Here is a 15,365-nt window from a genome sequence, read left to right as displayed (position 1 = left end):
TAATCTCCGGCTCCGCCGGGATTACGGTCGCAGGATAGTCGCTAATCCGCAGCACCGCGGGCTGCTCGCCCCAGCCCGCAGCAGAGGCACCGCCGGAGAGGGGGGCAGGTAAGTCCCCCCCCAGATTCCCCCCCCCCCCCCCCCCCAGTCTTCCCAGTTGCACGCACCTCCGTGCTTTTTGCCTTCTCCTTCAGGAAAGTCCATGGCTGAAGGCTGCCGAGGGCTCGGACCCCTCGCCTCCCCTTAGTCCTCGCCAGCACCCCATCCTACCCCCCCCCCCCCCCCCCGACCCATCTCCCTTCGGTCTCTTCCCGGCCCCGCTCTTCTCTCGCAGCCCGGCGCTCCCCGCAGTCCCCTGCTCCCCTCCTCCTCCTCCCCCCGGAGCCGGACAACTCCCCCCGCCGCCCCCCGGCAGCACCGGGGGAAGGCTCCGGGCTCCGGGGCTCCGGCAGCCCTGGCAGGTGGCAGTGTCCCGGGGCTGTTTGTTTTGCTTTTCTCCTGCCACTTCCCTCTCCAGCTGCTGAAACCCTCCCACGGGTGGGTAACAAATCCTGCGAGGGCAGAGGGAAGGCAGAGCTCTGCCTTACTGCCGTTCCACCCTAACGCCCAGGCAAAGCTCCTGCCCGCGGCGTGGTGCCGGGGGGGTTTGGCATCGCCGCCCGCTTTGCTGATAATAACAGCAACCCCCAAACCCCCTTTTCTTTCCCTTTTTTCCGCTTTAATTTTTAATTGCCCGTGGGAACGACATATGTTTCTTAAGGCTGGAAGCGGTCACGGCCGGGATCGGGTGTCAGGGTGCCGGGGCTCGGAGCGGTGCGCGGCGGGGGGCACGGCTAGGGAGAGCAACGCCGGCTGCCGTGGGCGCTGCCAGGGCTCGGCTTGGCCGTGCGTGCGATGCTTCCCCGGGCTGGGGTATTTATAGAGCCTGGCTGGCGGGGATGGCAGTGCGGAAAGGCAGGCGGCACATCGCGTTCCTGCCGGCCACGCATGTCCCACGCCAGCCGGCGCGGCAGCCTGCTCTGCCCGGGGCAGCTTGCAAACGTCCCGCGGGAGAGAAACCTTCCCCAAGGGGAAACTGAGGCACGGCAGGCGGCTGCTGGCCCCGGGGCCCCCGTGCCAGCGGCTGGCTCTGCGGTGGCACGGGCGAGCCGGGGGACCCGGCAAGTCCCCGGCAGGTGGGATGGAGGGGAGGCAGAGTCCCGGCGTGGGGCTCAGCCCCGGCTGGCTGCGGAGGGCACGGCTGCGCCGAGCCGCCGCGGAGGAGCGGGGAATTTTCCACTGGCGTTTGGATCCGGCCCAAGCTGAGCCATTAGACCTGCCCGGTCCCTGCTGCCGGCCGGCAGCGTGCGTTCGCCCCCTGGCTTTGTGGGGGCACCCCAGAGAAAGCCCTCCGTGCCCCGGAATGCTGCCCTGTCGCCTAGGGACCGAGCGCCGGCGTACCCTGGCTCCGGTGGCCGGGGATGCTGGGGGGCAGCGGGGGCACCCCGGCCGGCCCGGGGGCGGCATGGGGGGGAGGGGGGTGCCGGCACCGTGGGGGAGCCTGGACGAGGCGCAAAGGGCCCCGCAGCGCCCGGCCGTGCTGCAGCTGTAATCACACGCCGGGGCCGCAGCCACGGCAAACAAACAGGCACCGGCAGAACCTATTTTCCTTGGCGTGTGGGGACGGGGGGAAGGAGCGGGATCCCACGGGCTCCTTTGGAAACACAGCCCTTGAGAAAACAGAGGCAGGTTGGGGACGGGACGGGCCCCCCCGTGTCCCCGGCCCTCCTTGCCGCGTGGGTCTCAGCCGCTGCACGCCTCCCTGGCCACTGACGCAGGTCTGGGGCTGGCTGGGTCCCCCGTGCTGGCACAGGGACAGCCAGTGTGGTCCTGCTGTTCCCGGGCCGGGGAGGACGTACCAGGCTGGTGGGATGGTCCAATGGTGAGAATGGCAGGGCCAGGGGCAGCGGCGGTGCTGGGGGCTTCGGCAGGTTGTGGCCCCCATTTGGGATGGGGTGCTGTGCTGGGGGTGTCGAGGTGTCGGGGGGCACATGAGGCCACAGCTGAGGCTGGTGCTTCCCAGTGTCCCTGGCGCTGCCTGCAGCAAATGGCAGCTTGGATTTTTTGCCATCGACCCCTCGGTGTCATCCCACCAAGGCTGGGTGTGTTTTAGGGAGTGGGAACTCCTGGAAAGCATTTTGCTTCCAAGGCAAAACGTGTCTCCAGGGATGCGATAGAAAACCTAACGTGTTTTTTTTTTTCAGGCTTTTCCTGCCCATCAGTCCCTGCAGTGCCACCATCTGTGCCACCGTCCTCCCCGGGTGGCCCTGGGCTCCTGATGGGCAGTGCATTGGCTTTAAGTTTAAAGCAAAACCCAACATTGAGCCTAGAGCTGGCTGAGATGCTTTGGGCTTAAGCCACCATCTCACCCGGCCTCCTCTAGAGCCACGCTGGGTGCCACTGGCCTCGTGCTGTGCCCACCCTGTCCCCATTCCTGTCCCCATCCTGATCCCCATGCTGCCAGCTGCCTCTGCTTCCTCACTTGTCCTGCCAGGGGCTCAACGCCTTCCTTCCACGCCGGGTTTTGTCAGCAGCAGCCCGGGCTGTCCCGGTGCTGGGCACAGCTCCCCTTGCCTGGCCTCAGTTTCCCCACCGCTCTTCCCAGCTTGCGTTGGTACTGGTGCTTGGATGCGGGGGATGTGGCGTGATGGTGGTGGCTGGTACCTGCGCTGCAGCCCCTCGCTCTCCCCGTGGCCCCACCCTGGGGTGTGCAGCTGGCAGGGGATTGCCATGGCTGAGCTGCGCCATGGCTCCGGCGCTGGAAAACCCTCCCCATGGCACTCCCGTGATGTTTGGCTCCGCCACCCCCTTCCCTGTGGTGCCTTTCCCCTCCCTGGTGTGTCTCAGACTCTGGCACGTCCATTGCTGTGGGATGGTGCTGGGGCTGGTGGCATGCCAGCTCAGGCAGAGCCGTCCCCGAGGACACAGGTGCCACTTGTGCGCTTCGAGGGAAGACCCTAGGTGGACACCGCTCCCCACACAGCGCGGTGGGGATGGCCCGGAGCTGCCGGGGCAGGTGTCGGTGCTGCCGGAGCCCTGCTAGCTGGGACAGCAGCTTCAAGAGACGCTTGCTCCTTCTTGCTGCTGCCAATTCTGCCCTGGCCGGAGCGCTGGGGGCATCGCCTGGCCTGAGGCTGAGCCATGGTGTGGTATTTGGGGCTGAAACCCCAGGTTGCCCTGGGGCTAGGTGAGCTCAGGAGTGGTGACCACGCTGCCCAGCTTGTGCTGGGACCGTGAGTGGGGCTGACTGGCATGGCTGTCTGGTGGGGCTATCTCATGAGGGTCTCCAGCAGGTCTATTTGGGGAGTGTCTACGGTGGGGCTACCCAGAGGGGCTCTCCAGCTGTGCACTGGGCAGGTTGTCTCCAATCGTCCCTCCCCACGGCTGCTGGTGTCCCCGTGCACATGGGGGTGCACCCCAGAGCCCTCACCCCAAAGGTGAGGTGCCTGGCTGTGCCCCTGGACAGCCAGATTTGCCCTTATGGGTGCCCGCCACCCCCAGGGGAGGTGGGACGATGGCATTGCCTTTGCTTGGCTGGGAGGTGGGGGGGGGGGGGGGGGGGGGGCGGAGAAATGCCGTAGGTTTAAAAACAGGTTTGGGGTGCTAATTTTAGGAAGGCAGGTCAGGGGGAAGGCCATGTCTGTGTGTGCTGGGGGGGAAGGGCAGGCCCTGCTCCTGCAGGGTTGGGCTGGCTCTGCTCCCAGCGCCCAGGCTCCCAGGACTGCCCCGGGAGGGGGTTCTCTGTGGAGGGGCAAGGGGAGGCATGGACGGGTCCCCGCTGCGTGTGCCTGCTGTGCTGGGGCCAGCCTCCCTGGGGAGGTGATGCCCAGGGACCCCCGAGGTTTGGGCTGTTGCCCCAGCTCTGCCCGTGTGCCCGCACACCCCTGTGCCCACGGTGGTGCCAGGGGCTGACCAGGGACCCCAGGCTGGGGGTCACTCTGCACCCAGCAGCAGTCCTGGGGGCTGACCAAGGACCCCAAGCTAGGGGTCACCCTGTGCCCAGCAGCGGTGCTGGGGGTAACCCCAGGTCTCGGGGCTGATGGCAGTGGGGGGGACGCAGCTGGCATCCCTGCCCGCTTGCCTACGCTGCCCGTCTCTCTGGGAGGGCTCTGTCACCAGCGCAGCCCCAGGGAACATGAGACCTCTGTGTGCCTGGCTCTGCTGAAACCTGAACAGCCACCTGGGCAGGCGGGCACGGACGGGGGGTCCTTGCTGCTGGCCCCCTGGCACACACCGGCAGCAGCGGGGTACCTGGCTGTGAGCACGCAGGCCGGCAGCTGCGGCAGGCTTGGCACTAAAGCCGGATTACCACCCGGAATAGTCCCACGGCCCCAGCTGGGGCGGATTAGCTGGGATTCATCTGCAGAGGGAGAGGAGATGGGGAGAGGGTCGCTGCCCTGCGGGGAGCACCCACCCGCTGCCAGGGAGGCCCGGCGCCTTCGTCCCCCACGGGTGAGAGCAGCGGGTGCCCACGGATGGGTGTTATGGGCTGCGGGGACACAGTGAGTCATCGCACCCCAGGCTGGCACTGCGTGGCGCAGGCAGGGCTGGCAGGCAGGGGCTGCCAGTCCCCCTGTGTGCTGTACTCCCACTGGCACGGCGTGCTCCAGCGGGGACTGTGCCGTGCCGAGGTTTGACCGGGAGAACTGGCGCAGCACAAGGGCCAGGCTTTCCCGGCATGATATGCATCCTCCTCACCACGCTGCCAGGTGCGATGGACCCCCCATCCGACATGTCCCACTGCTATTGCTGACAGAGCTCCCCTGCCCCGGCCCCCCCACTCCTGGCTGTGCCTTGCTCCCAGCTGGGATTTTCCACCTTTTAAATAAAGTCCGTGTGGAAGCGAGGTGTCAGGCAGCGAGATGCAGCCCCTTTCAGGACCAGATCCACCGCTATGGTGCCCCAGCCCCTGGGGAAAGCTGGCAGGGGGCTGGGGCGAGCCCAGGGCTGTCTGCTGCCTGCCTGCCAGGGCAGGGAAGTGATTTGGGAGCCCTGCTGCCCCACACACATCCCCATCCCGGCGAGGCGGGGCAGGCATCTGTGCTGGACGGGATGCGGCGTGTGAGACCAAACGTAGCCTCCCCTGGCGCGCAGACGTGGCCGGCGGGGAGAGTACGTGCCGCCCCATGCATACAGCTCAGCGTTCCCTGCGGGGGGGCTGTGGGACGGCACCAGGGCCCGGCTTGGGCTGCCTGGCCACACCGGAGGGTTGGTGGGGTGGACGATGCACCCGGTGTCACTGAGCAGTGGGACAGCAGGAGTAGCCCCCGGGAGAGCCAGGGCTGGGTAGGGAGAGGTGGGAAGTCTCGGTGCAGCAGGGCTGTCACTGTCCTTGTCACCTGGAGCCGGCAAGCAGTGGAGAGGCGCATGCCGGGAAATCAGTGCAGTTGACTCAGCACCCCCAGGGACATGGCCCTGGGTGCCACAGCAGGGTGTTCTGTGCCCATGCACGTGGACTTGCCCACACCATCAGGGTGGGTGAGCGGGCGCTGGGGCTGGTGGTCAGGAGGGAGATGATGCCAGGCGGCACGTGGGCTGCCCAACGCAGCAGCGAGGACAGCAGCATCCCATCCGTGTGGCAGCGCGGCAGCCCCGCGGTGGGCTGGGGCTCTCAGGGCCGGCACACTGCGGGAAGAGATCCCCAGGGAGATGCTCTTTGCCCAGAGTGGAGGGTCCCCAACTGAGGTGGGCACACAGGAACAGGGGTGAACCCACCACCCCTAGTCCTGGGGGGACCCACACCACCCCCCCGGGACCATCCACCGCTCCATGTATTTGCTGTTCTGCCCAGCCTTATCGCAAGACAAACACCGGCAAGCAGGGCACGCTCTGCCCGATCGAAGCGCCTCCTGTTCCCTCCCCTTTCATCCCCCCCCTTCCCCGGCCGCCGCCACTGGGAGACCCTGGCCGAGGGGCAAAGGCCGGGGCTGGCCAAGGAGGTGGTGGCGAGCGGTGCCGGGGCTGTGCCAGGGCTGTGCCAGGGCTACGCCAGCGCTGCCCGGCGGGAGGAAGCGTCTGGGTGGCGGTGCTAAGCCTGGTGCATGCAAAATGAGTCCGGCCGTGCCGCTTGCTATTCCGAGAGGCGCTTGGGGGAAGAGGCTGGTATTTCCTGAGCTGCCCGGCGAGGTGTAATTATAACCTGGGAGAAGAAAGGGGCTGCAGAGGAGAGCGCCCAGCCTCCCCGGCGCCCGCGGGGGAGCGGGCAGGGGGAGCGGGGCAGCTCCTGCCTGCCGCCAGTGGGATGCAATGGAGCCCTGCCTGCAGGCAGCCCGGTGGCGCTGGGGGGGGTTCGGGGAAGTGATGGAGCACCGGGAATCTGGCGGCCCCCCTCAAGCCCGGCACCGGGAGCAGCGGGTTTGGCGATGCCCGCCTGCAGTGGTGGGAAGGCGTAGAGTTAACGGTGGCGTTTGGACGTGCTGGCAGCCTTGTTCGTGCCTGGATCCGGCCCAAGCGGAGGCCTAGCAGAGGGGATAAATTATCGCCCAGCGCCCGCCCTGCGCTTCCCTCTCTTCCCCTGCATGGCTGAGTCTCCCTGCTCTGGTCCCCACTGGCCTGCGACCTGCCTCAGTTTCCCCACCAGGCTGGGTGCTGCAGGTGGGGTGGCCCAGCCATGTGCCCCCCACCCCAGGCCAGCCTTAGGCACTCGGGCCAGCCTTAGGCGCTCAGCCCCCCCGACACTACCGGTAGCTGGCGCATGGCCTGGGATGACCCTGCCAGATCTCCTCGATGGCCTGGACGAGCAGGGACAGGCATGGCGGTGGCTCAGGAGCCTGGAGGTGGTGCTGGCGCCCACACCCTGCCATGGCATCTTTCTCTGCATGCCAGAGGGGCTGCTGTCCCTGGCATCTCCCCACCCCGACAGTGCCACGGGAAGACTCGCCTGGTCCCCAGGGCCACCGATCCCCTGGGAGCACAAAGACTGGCACGTCTCCTGCTCACCCCGTGGGGATCCCAGGCACTGGGGTGATGGGGCAGCAGCATCCTCCCGGGGTCAGGGACCACGCCGCATCCTGGCCAGCCCTCTCCTCGGGCCGGGTGGCATTGTCCTGCGGCCTTGAGGTGGAGACCCCTGGCCAGACAGGGAGGACCCCAGCCCCCTAGGGTGGCCGGGGTTAGTGGGGGACCCTGCCCCGGCTGCCAGCCTGCCCCAGAAAGCCACCCTGTGCCGTTTCCCAGCGGGGCGGGGAGGGCCGGGGCTCGCACAGAGGCGGCTTTGTGCGGCGTGCCAAGGCGTCCCGCGCTCGGCAGCCCGGCCGCCTTCCCCTGCCAAGGAGCTGTCTCCCGGCCCCGCGCTCTTTCCTGCTCCGTTTGTCTGGCCCTGACGTGCCCCCGAGCCCCCTGCCTTGGCACCCCGGCAGCGCCGGCCCTGGGCGGCGGGATGCGGGCGAGCCCTTCGTGTTGGGCAGTGCTGCAGGTCCCCGAGCTCCCCGCCCCGCCCCCAGCTGCCCTCCGAAACGACCCCGCTCGCCTGTCAGCGCCCGTCTCTGGGAGAGGAAACTGAGGCACAGAGCTGAGAGCTGCAGGCAGGGGAGTGGAGGTGGGCAGGCGTCGCGGACAGAGGCTCCGGGGCTGGCGCCGTGCTGCAGGCAGGGGAGCAGAGTGGCCCTGCAGGGTAGGCTGCGGGATGGCTGTCCAGGCAAGGGGACAGTCCCCGCTGGGGACCCTCGTGGGGCTGTCAGAGCTGGGGCGAGCTCCATGGGGTGTTGTGTGCTGAGCAGGCAGAAGGGAGAAGTCCAGTCACGGTGGTGCCTGGCTGGGCATCCCCGTCATCCCCAGGTGCCTGTCCCTGCGGTGCCACCAGCACTGGTGCTGAGCCTGACTCTGGCATCCCCAGCAGATGAGGGACCTGTAGGAACTCCTGCCCAGAGCCGGATCCCTGTTGCCCCTCTCTTGCAGAGCCCAAGAAGAGCCCGCAGTGAGCCCAGCTGCCTCCCCACCATGGACGCCACGGACATGCCCCTCCAGGCCGAGATGGTGGAGCTGGTGCCCAACGGGAAGCATGCAGCCGCGCTCACTGCCTCTGCCGTCCCCTCGCTGGCGGGTGACAGGTAGAGGCATGGGGACAAGTAGGGGTGCCAGCACCCCAGGGGGGTCCTCCCAGCAGCTCTTGCCCGCGTGATGCCAGCCGGTGCTGCCGGGGCATGGGGGTGGGCATGGCGGCCCCCGGCTCTGCTTCAGCCTCACCCTCTCCCCCCGGTGGCCAGGTTTGAGGAGAACCAGTCCGGCATGGCAGAGATGGAGGAGTTCCTTCCCCACGGCGCCGAGAAGAAGCAGACGCACTTCACCGACGTGAGTATCAGCGCGGGCACCACAGTGGCAGCGGGACGGGGGCAGCTCCCAGTGTGACCAGCGCGTCCCCTCCCCGCCGTGTCTCATGTGCGCAGTTCGAAGGGAAGACGTCTTTTGGGATGTCCGTCTTCAACCTGAGCAACGCCATCATGGGCAGCGGCATCCTGGGGCTGGCCTATGCCATGGCCAACACCGGCATCATCCTCTTCCTGTGAGTGCTGCGTGCCCGCGGAGGTTCAGGTGGGGGAGTCCGGGTGTGTGGGGCTTCTCCAAGGGGATCAGTGGGTGCCAGAGATGCAGGTGAGAAAGGGGTCTCTGGCTTGGGGTGACACAGGGACCAGTGTCCTGCTACCTAAGCAATGCCCATCCCTGGCATGAGCCTGTCTGCCCCTGCCGGGCGCTGTGCCCCCCTGGGGAGGAGGAGGATAAAGGCTTGACTTCCTTAATACAAGACCAGATTTCCCCACATGGCCCAAACGATGCGGGGGCCGGCTCCCCTTGGGCGTGGGGACATGGACCCACAGGGCTGGGGCAGCTCCATGGCTGTGGGGTGTCCACACCCCACGGCCCGTCCGCCCTGTGAGCACCCAGCCAGTGCTGAGGCAAGGGGCTGGGTGGCCTGCCAGGACGGCTGCCTGCAGGCAGAGCCTGCCCACGTGGGGTTTGCCCCACGGCTGTGTCCGAGCCCCGTGCTGTGACCCGCTGGTGACGGCGCTGTCCTCCCGCAGCTTCCTCCTGACGGCAGTGGCGCTGCTCTCCAGCTACTCCATCCACCTGCTGCTCAAGTCCTCCGGCATCGTGGGTGAGTGCTGGGTCCCCAGCGGGGCCGTGCCGGGGGGTCCCCTCCCGACCCTCACCCCACCACCGCTCCCTGTCCTGCAGGCATCCGCGCCTACGAGCAGCTGGGCTACCGAGCCTTTGGCACGCCGGGGAAGCTGGCCGCGGCCATCGCCATCACACTGCAGAACATTGGAGGTGAGGACGGGGCTGGGGGGGGGACCTGGCAGGGCTGTGGGGAGGACACAGGACCAGAGCATGCCGGCACAGGATGACCTCGCTCTGCCCCGCAGCCATGTCCAGCTACCTGTACATTGTCAAATCCGAAGTGCCTCTTGTCATCCAGACCTTCCTCAACCTGGAGGAGAAGACCACGTGAGTGCCTCCTGCCCACGCTGCCTGCACGCCTTCCCCTGGGCAGACGCCGGGGCTTTGTCTCCAGCTGTGCAGCCCATGGCAGGGATTTAGTGCAATTAAGCCACTACTATTTTTGATAACTGTCAGTGCTGAATAAGCCCCTGGGTGGGATTAAACCAGGCTGAACTTCCAATCCCTGCTCCTCACATCCCCTTGGGATCAGGCTTTCCTCCCTGAACAGAGCCCGGGGCTGTGGGGGGCGGGCATGGGAGCTCTGGTTGGGAATGGGTCCCCCCCATGCTGTGCCCACATCCCCACCCAGCAGCACAGGGGGTGAGAGCCGGGCAGGTGCTGGGCAAAGCTGCCACTGGGACCTCCACCAGTCCGGGACTGGGTGTCTCAGCTGCTCTGGGGTGCTCGACTGCACGTGGGACCGGGGCTGGGCAGGCTTCTGGCCCCGCAGGTGGCCGGGGGCAGCTGCCTCCACCTGGGGCTTTGAGGACCTGGCTGAGCCCCCTTGCAGATTCTGGTACCCTTGTCCCCATGTCCTCCTGCTGCCAGGCTGCCCACTGGCAAACATGTGCTGGTAACAGCAGTTCTCAGCCTGCCTGCAGCAGCTCTTGCCCTTGGGGGTGCATCACTATGGGGGTAGGCAGGACCCCAGCTCAAGGGCCCCCAGGGATGCTGGCCTCAGGGGTCCCCAGGGAAGCAAGCACAGCAGGGATGACAACTTTGGGGGTTGCCAGCATCCCTGGGGATGCCAGCTCAGGGGTCCAGGGATGCCAGCTCCGGGGTCCCCCCACGATGGCTGCCTGTGCCTCCTGTGCCCCGACAGAGTGGGGTGGTGAGCAGGCCCTCTGCTTCCAGGGACTGGTACATGAACGGGAACTACCTGGTGATCCTGGTTTCTGTCACCATCATCCTGCCCCTGGCCCTCATGAAGCAGCTGGGTAAGTCAGGCGGATGCTGCGTGCAGCACCGGGGTCCGGCACTCTGGGGCTCCCGCAGGGTGATGGTGCCAGCCTGGGGATGGCAGGCAAGGAGGGGGCACCCAGCCAGCGTGGGGGTCCTGCCCGTGCCCACTGGCTGCTCTCTTTCCTCTCCAGGCTACCTTGGCTATGCCAGCGGCTTCTCCCTCAGCTGTATGGGCTTCTTCCTCATCTCGGTGAGCACCTGCCGGCACATGCCGGAGGCTCGGGATGCCAAGCGTCCCTTCTGCCAGAGCGCGTGGCTCTGCTGCCTGGGCTGTGTGCTGCGGGGACAGCAGGGACAGTGGGGACAGCAGGCGCTCTGGGCTGCGGAGACGCCATGGCAGTGCTGTCACGCTGCTGGGTTATTTTCAGCTGAAGAAGCTGAGCGCCGGGGAAAGGGGAAGGGAGAGGGTGCCGGGGGGGGAACCATGCACACGGCCCCTCCGTGTGCCGCCACCCTGCTCTACCCCGCTGCCCACCCTCACAGGGGCAGGCCAGGGGGTCGGCATTGCCATGGGGCACTGCCGGCAAAGGGTGCCCCATAGAGGGGACCCAACAGGGGCACCTTCCCGCTGGGTGCGGTGCTGGCTCAGGTGGCCGGTGCTGGGAGGTGGTGGCGCCGGGCGCTGACTGTCCCCGTGTGCCCCCCACCTTAGGTCATCTATAAGAAGTTCCAGATCCCCTGCCCGCTCCCTGAGCAGGAGGGGAACCTCACGGGCAGCCTCAATGCCACCCTCGTCAGCACCAGCGACTACCAGAATGGCTACACTGTCCTCCAGGCGCCCGAGCAGGGCACCTGCACCCCCAGCTTCTTCACCCTGAACTCCCAGGTAGGGGCCCGGGATGCATCCCTGGGGCTCTGAGTGAGCCCCCACCCCGTGCACCTCATGAAGGCGGGTGGTCCTGGTGCTGGCGGCACCCAACAGCTTGGCCCCCCGGCGCTCAGCCGCCCTCCTCTCGTGCAGACGGCATACACCATCCCCATCATGGCCTTCGCCTTCGTCTGCCACCCTGAGGTCCTGCCCATCTACACCGAGCTGAAGGAGTGAGTCCTGGGTGGGGGCACCCATGGGGGGGGTGGGCTTTGTCTGGCACCCACCCAAAGGCAGCACCTTCCAGGTGTGGGACCTGCACTGGGGCATCGTGGGGATACGAGGGGATACGGTGGGTGATACGACCCTGGGTGGGTGATACCAGTCCCAGGAGGTGGGTGAGACAACCTGGAATGGGTGGGTGGGTGGTGGGTGATATCACACCTGGGAGATTGGTGATATGACCCGGGGTGGTTGGGTGGTTGGTTGGTGGTGGGTGATCAGACCCGCCATGCAGCTCGGGGAGGGGGACACAGCCCCCCTGCATGCCCCGTGCACCCTAGGGTGCTCCGGCATCACCCCTCCTCGCCAGGCGGGCACTCGGTGCCAGTGGGTGCTGCAGGAGCGGGGTGGGCTGGGCCACAGGGTCCATGCTGAGCCTGCCATCTCCCACAGCCCCTCCAAGAAGAAGATGCAGTGCATCTCCAACATCTCCATCACGGTCATGTACCTCATGTACTTCTTGGCCGCCCTCTTCGGCTACCTCACGTTCTATGGTGAGCCCTTGGGGAGGGGGATGGGGGCCCTGCTGGCACGCTGGCACCGGGGCGGTGGCGGTGCCGGGGCTGACCCAGCGGCTGGTCACACACTGGTGCCCACAGGCCGTGTGGAGTCGGAGTTGCTGCACACGTACAACAAGGTGGACCCCTTCGACGTGCTTATCCTGTGCGTGCGGGTGGCTGTGCTGACGGCTGTCACCCTCACCGTCCCCATTGTCCTCTTCCCGGTGAGTGGCCCTGTGGGGATGCCAGGTGGCACTGCCACCCCTGGCTGTCACAGGGCTTTGGCACCAGACTTTGAGAGGGGAAAATGAGGCAGCGATGGGGCTGAGGCCCGGGGACAGGGTGGCAGAGATCAACGGGGCTGCAGGGATTGGGGAACGGGACCTGCTGGGTGTCAGGGACAGGGCTGGGGTAGGGGCAGGGGTGATGGGGACTGGCAGGGCCATGGAGACAGGGCTGGGAAGGTGTGACAGGGACCAGCAGTGTCATGGGGACAGGGCTGGGGCGGGGGTGATGGGGACCGGCAGGGCCATGGGGACAGGGCTGGGGCAGAGGAAGGAGTGACAGGGACCAGTGGGGCATCAGGGTCAGGGCTGGGGCAGGGGAAGGGGTGACAGGGACCGGCAGGACTGCGGGGACAGGGGATGGGATGGTCCCTGGCTCCAAGGATGGAGCGTGACACCCTGTCCCTGTCCCCAGGTGCGCCGGGCCATCCAGCAGATGCTGTTCCAAGGGAAGGACTTCAGCTGGATCCGCCATGTCACCATAGCCGTGGTCCTGCTGACCTTCATCAACCTCTTGGTCATCTTCGCCCCCTCCATCCTCGGCATCTTCGGCATGATCGGTGCGTGGCAGCACCCCGCTCCTGTCCCCCCTCGGGCGCTGGGTGTTGTGGGCAGCACGCCAGCGCCTGCCCCTGCCTGGCGCTTGGCTTTGCCTGACCCCCCCATGCCTCAGTTTCCCCTTCTCACCGTGCCAGGGCCAGGTGGCGTGTGGGGTGTCCCCCAGCCCTGTCCCTGTCCCAGCAGGCTGGTTCCCGTGGTGCGGTGCCGGCTGCTTGCCGCACTGCCGGCCGGCGCTTGCTTTTCCCCTGGGCATTTCCCTTGATTCCCCAAGCCGGGCTGCCCCCGCTCGGTGCCTGGCTCAGTGCCAAGGCCCTGGTTGCAGGGGGGGGGGAGGGGGCATGGGGACACTGCCAGGACACAGTGTCCTCGGGTTCCTGGAAGGCTTTGCCAGGGCCGGGGGTGGTGGGGGAGGACAGGACCTGGCCCGGCAGTGGGACTGGCAGGGCTGAGCCGCAGGGTGGGGGCCTCTGCCCGCTCTGTCCCCGTCTGCTCCAGGTGCCACCTCCGCTCCCTGCCTCATCTTCATCTTCCCCGCCATCTTCTACATCCGCATCATGCCCAAGGACAAGGAGCCGCTGCGCTCCACCCCCAAAATCTTGGTAAGCATGGGGAGGGGGGGATACGGACGGGGCCAAGGACGGGGGTCCTGGGGCTGGGCTGGGGGCCCCATCGCCCTGGCTGTCCCTCACCCCCTGCCCTGCCCCCGCAGGCTGCCTGCTTCGCCCTCCTCGGAGTGCTCTTCATGATCATGAGCTTGAGCTTCATCATCATCGACTGGGCCATGGGGGGGGGGAAGAGCAGCGGCAGCCACTAGCCAGCACCGGGTACCCACGCCAACCTCCTCCCCACCCACCGATGCCCCAGGGAAAGCCGGCCCTGGGCTCAGCCCCTGTGCCACAGCCCTGCTGAGCTTTCCCAGCGACCCTCCACTGTCACTGCCCATCACCTGTGATGGGGGGGGGGCATGAGCCATGGCAGGCACAGGGACCCCCCGACCTGTGCCCGGGATGGGGCGGCAAGCCTGGGGCAGGTGCTGTGCCCCCAACCCGGCTCCAGTGGGTACCCTTCCTGCTCCGCGCCTCAGTTTCCCCATCTGTAAAATGGGGAGAATAATATTGCCCTACCTCACCGGGAGCTGGCTGTGAGCTGGAGCTCGTCTCTGCACACCCAGAGCCGCCAGCAGCGGGCACTGCCAGGGGCGCATGGCAGTGCCCGCTGCGGGGGCCAAGGACCGGGGCACTTTCCTGGACACCCCCAGACAGCATCGAGAGCCCTGATGAACAGTGTCCACGGGGGGCTGGGGTCTGGCAGGGTGGTCGGACCCCTGGCAGCACCCGTGCCCAAGCCCAAGCCACCCGGCCTCTTCCCCTGCTGTCCCCCGGTTCCCTGGTGAGATGCCACCCCACTGCCCTGACATCGCGGGAGCACCATGGCCCCACGGGTGAGCGTGGTCCTGCTGCCACAGCTGGCGGTACCCAGTCTGCTGCTCTTTAGCCCACCGGGGGAATGGTTGGCTCCCGATGATCCTTGCCTCCCGGACAGGACCCTGGTGATCCCCAGGCCATGCTTGGGCACCAGCCACATCGCCCTGGGGAGGTGGCATGCCCACCGGGGGCTTGGCACCCGCTGGCATTCTGCCCATGCTGCAGCTTGGCTGCCTGGGGCCTGGCCCCCCCAAGGGCTGCAGGTGGGGGGCACAGGGGGCTGGGGGCAGCGCTCGCTGGGGGCCAGCTCGGGGTTCCAGAGCCACCCCCCTGTCTGCGTGCCCAGATGCCAGGGTGATGGGCACCCCCTGAACCCAAGCTGGCCTTGCTCGCCTTGCACCCAGGGCCAGCACCCAGGCCCCCGCAGCCCTTTCCCACCCACCCATCCATCCATGCTGCCGGGACGCCCCACACCATGCCAAAACCCAGAGAGCGGCTCTCCCACCACCCGCCTCCCTTCCCAGCATGGGGGGGGGCAGCCCGGCAGGGTGGGCAGCACGAGGCGGGGGGGCTGTCCTGCGATGAAGTACATAAGAGACGTATTTTTTTACCAGGGTGGTGGAGGCTGGGATGCTTTTTATAAATACTGTATATAAGAGTAGATCTTTTTTAATGTGTTGTGTTGCTCTGGGTAGCTCTGTATAATGTACATATCTATATGGGGTGGAGGGGGGGGGGGGCCACGACCCGGTGCTGGTGAGGGGCTCGGCGGACCCTCGCCATTGCCCCGGGGCTGCCGGCTGCAGCGCGGCCCCAGCGGCCCCGTCCCCAGCCCGGCTGCCCCGTGGCCACCCCTGCGCCATGCTGGGGCGGTGACGCTTTTAAATTATCCGTGGGGCGATGTCTGTGCTGGCAAGGAGGCCGGCCGGCGAAGCCTCTGGCAGTGAGAATAAAGATGTGAATGTGCTCAGGTCTCAGGCGTCACTGGGGCGGGCGAGGAGCTGGCACACAGGCTGGCACCCGGCGCGCAGCGTCCCGGGACAGCACGGACATACGGACACACGTGCAC

At 67.2% G+C, this 15,365-nt stretch overlaps 1 protein-coding gene across 1 annotated transcript; it reads left to right on the top strand.

The window, feature by feature from the left end:
- SLC38A3 (solute carrier family 38 member 3) lies at window positions 1-15,262 on the top strand. Its single transcript, XM_076346225.1, has 16 exons — window positions 1-108; window positions 7,936-8,087; window positions 8,244-8,328; window positions 8,424-8,539; window positions 9,057-9,130; window positions 9,211-9,303; window positions 9,399-9,480; window positions 10,330-10,412; window positions 10,569-10,627; window positions 11,090-11,263; window positions 11,399-11,478; window positions 11,921-12,021; window positions 12,127-12,251; window positions 12,727-12,871; window positions 13,368-13,471; window positions 13,582-15,262. Exons 2-16 carry the CDS (start codon window positions 7,978-7,980, stop codon window positions 13,684-13,686), a joined length of 1,536 nt encoding a protein of 511 aa, XP_076202340.1. The 5' UTR covers window positions 1-108; window positions 7,936-7,977; the 3' UTR covers window positions 13,687-15,262.
- Window positions 15,263-15,365: the final 103 nt, after the last annotated feature.

Source organism: Aptenodytes patagonicus, chromosome 8 (genome assembly GCF_965638725.1).
Source record: "Aptenodytes patagonicus chromosome 8, bAptPat1.pri.cur, whole genome shotgun sequence".
NCBI lineage: Eukaryota > Metazoa > Chordata > Aves > Sphenisciformes > Spheniscidae > Aptenodytes > Aptenodytes patagonicus.
This window is presented reverse-complemented; position numbering and strand designations above follow the sequence as displayed.

Coding starts and splice junctions, on each gene's coding strand:
- SLC38A3 (XM_076346225.1), top strand. CDS start 7,978: ATGGACGCCACGGACATGCCCCTCCAGGCCGAGATGGTGGAGCTGGTG. Junction 8,088..8,243: donor CCCTCGCTGGCGGGTGACAG/GTAGAGGCATGG, acceptor CCCGGTGGCCAG/GTTTGAGGAGAACCAGTCCG. Junction 8,329..8,423: donor AGCAGACGCACTTCACCGAC/GTGAGTATCAGC, acceptor TCATGTGCGCAG/TTCGAAGGGAAGACGTCTTT.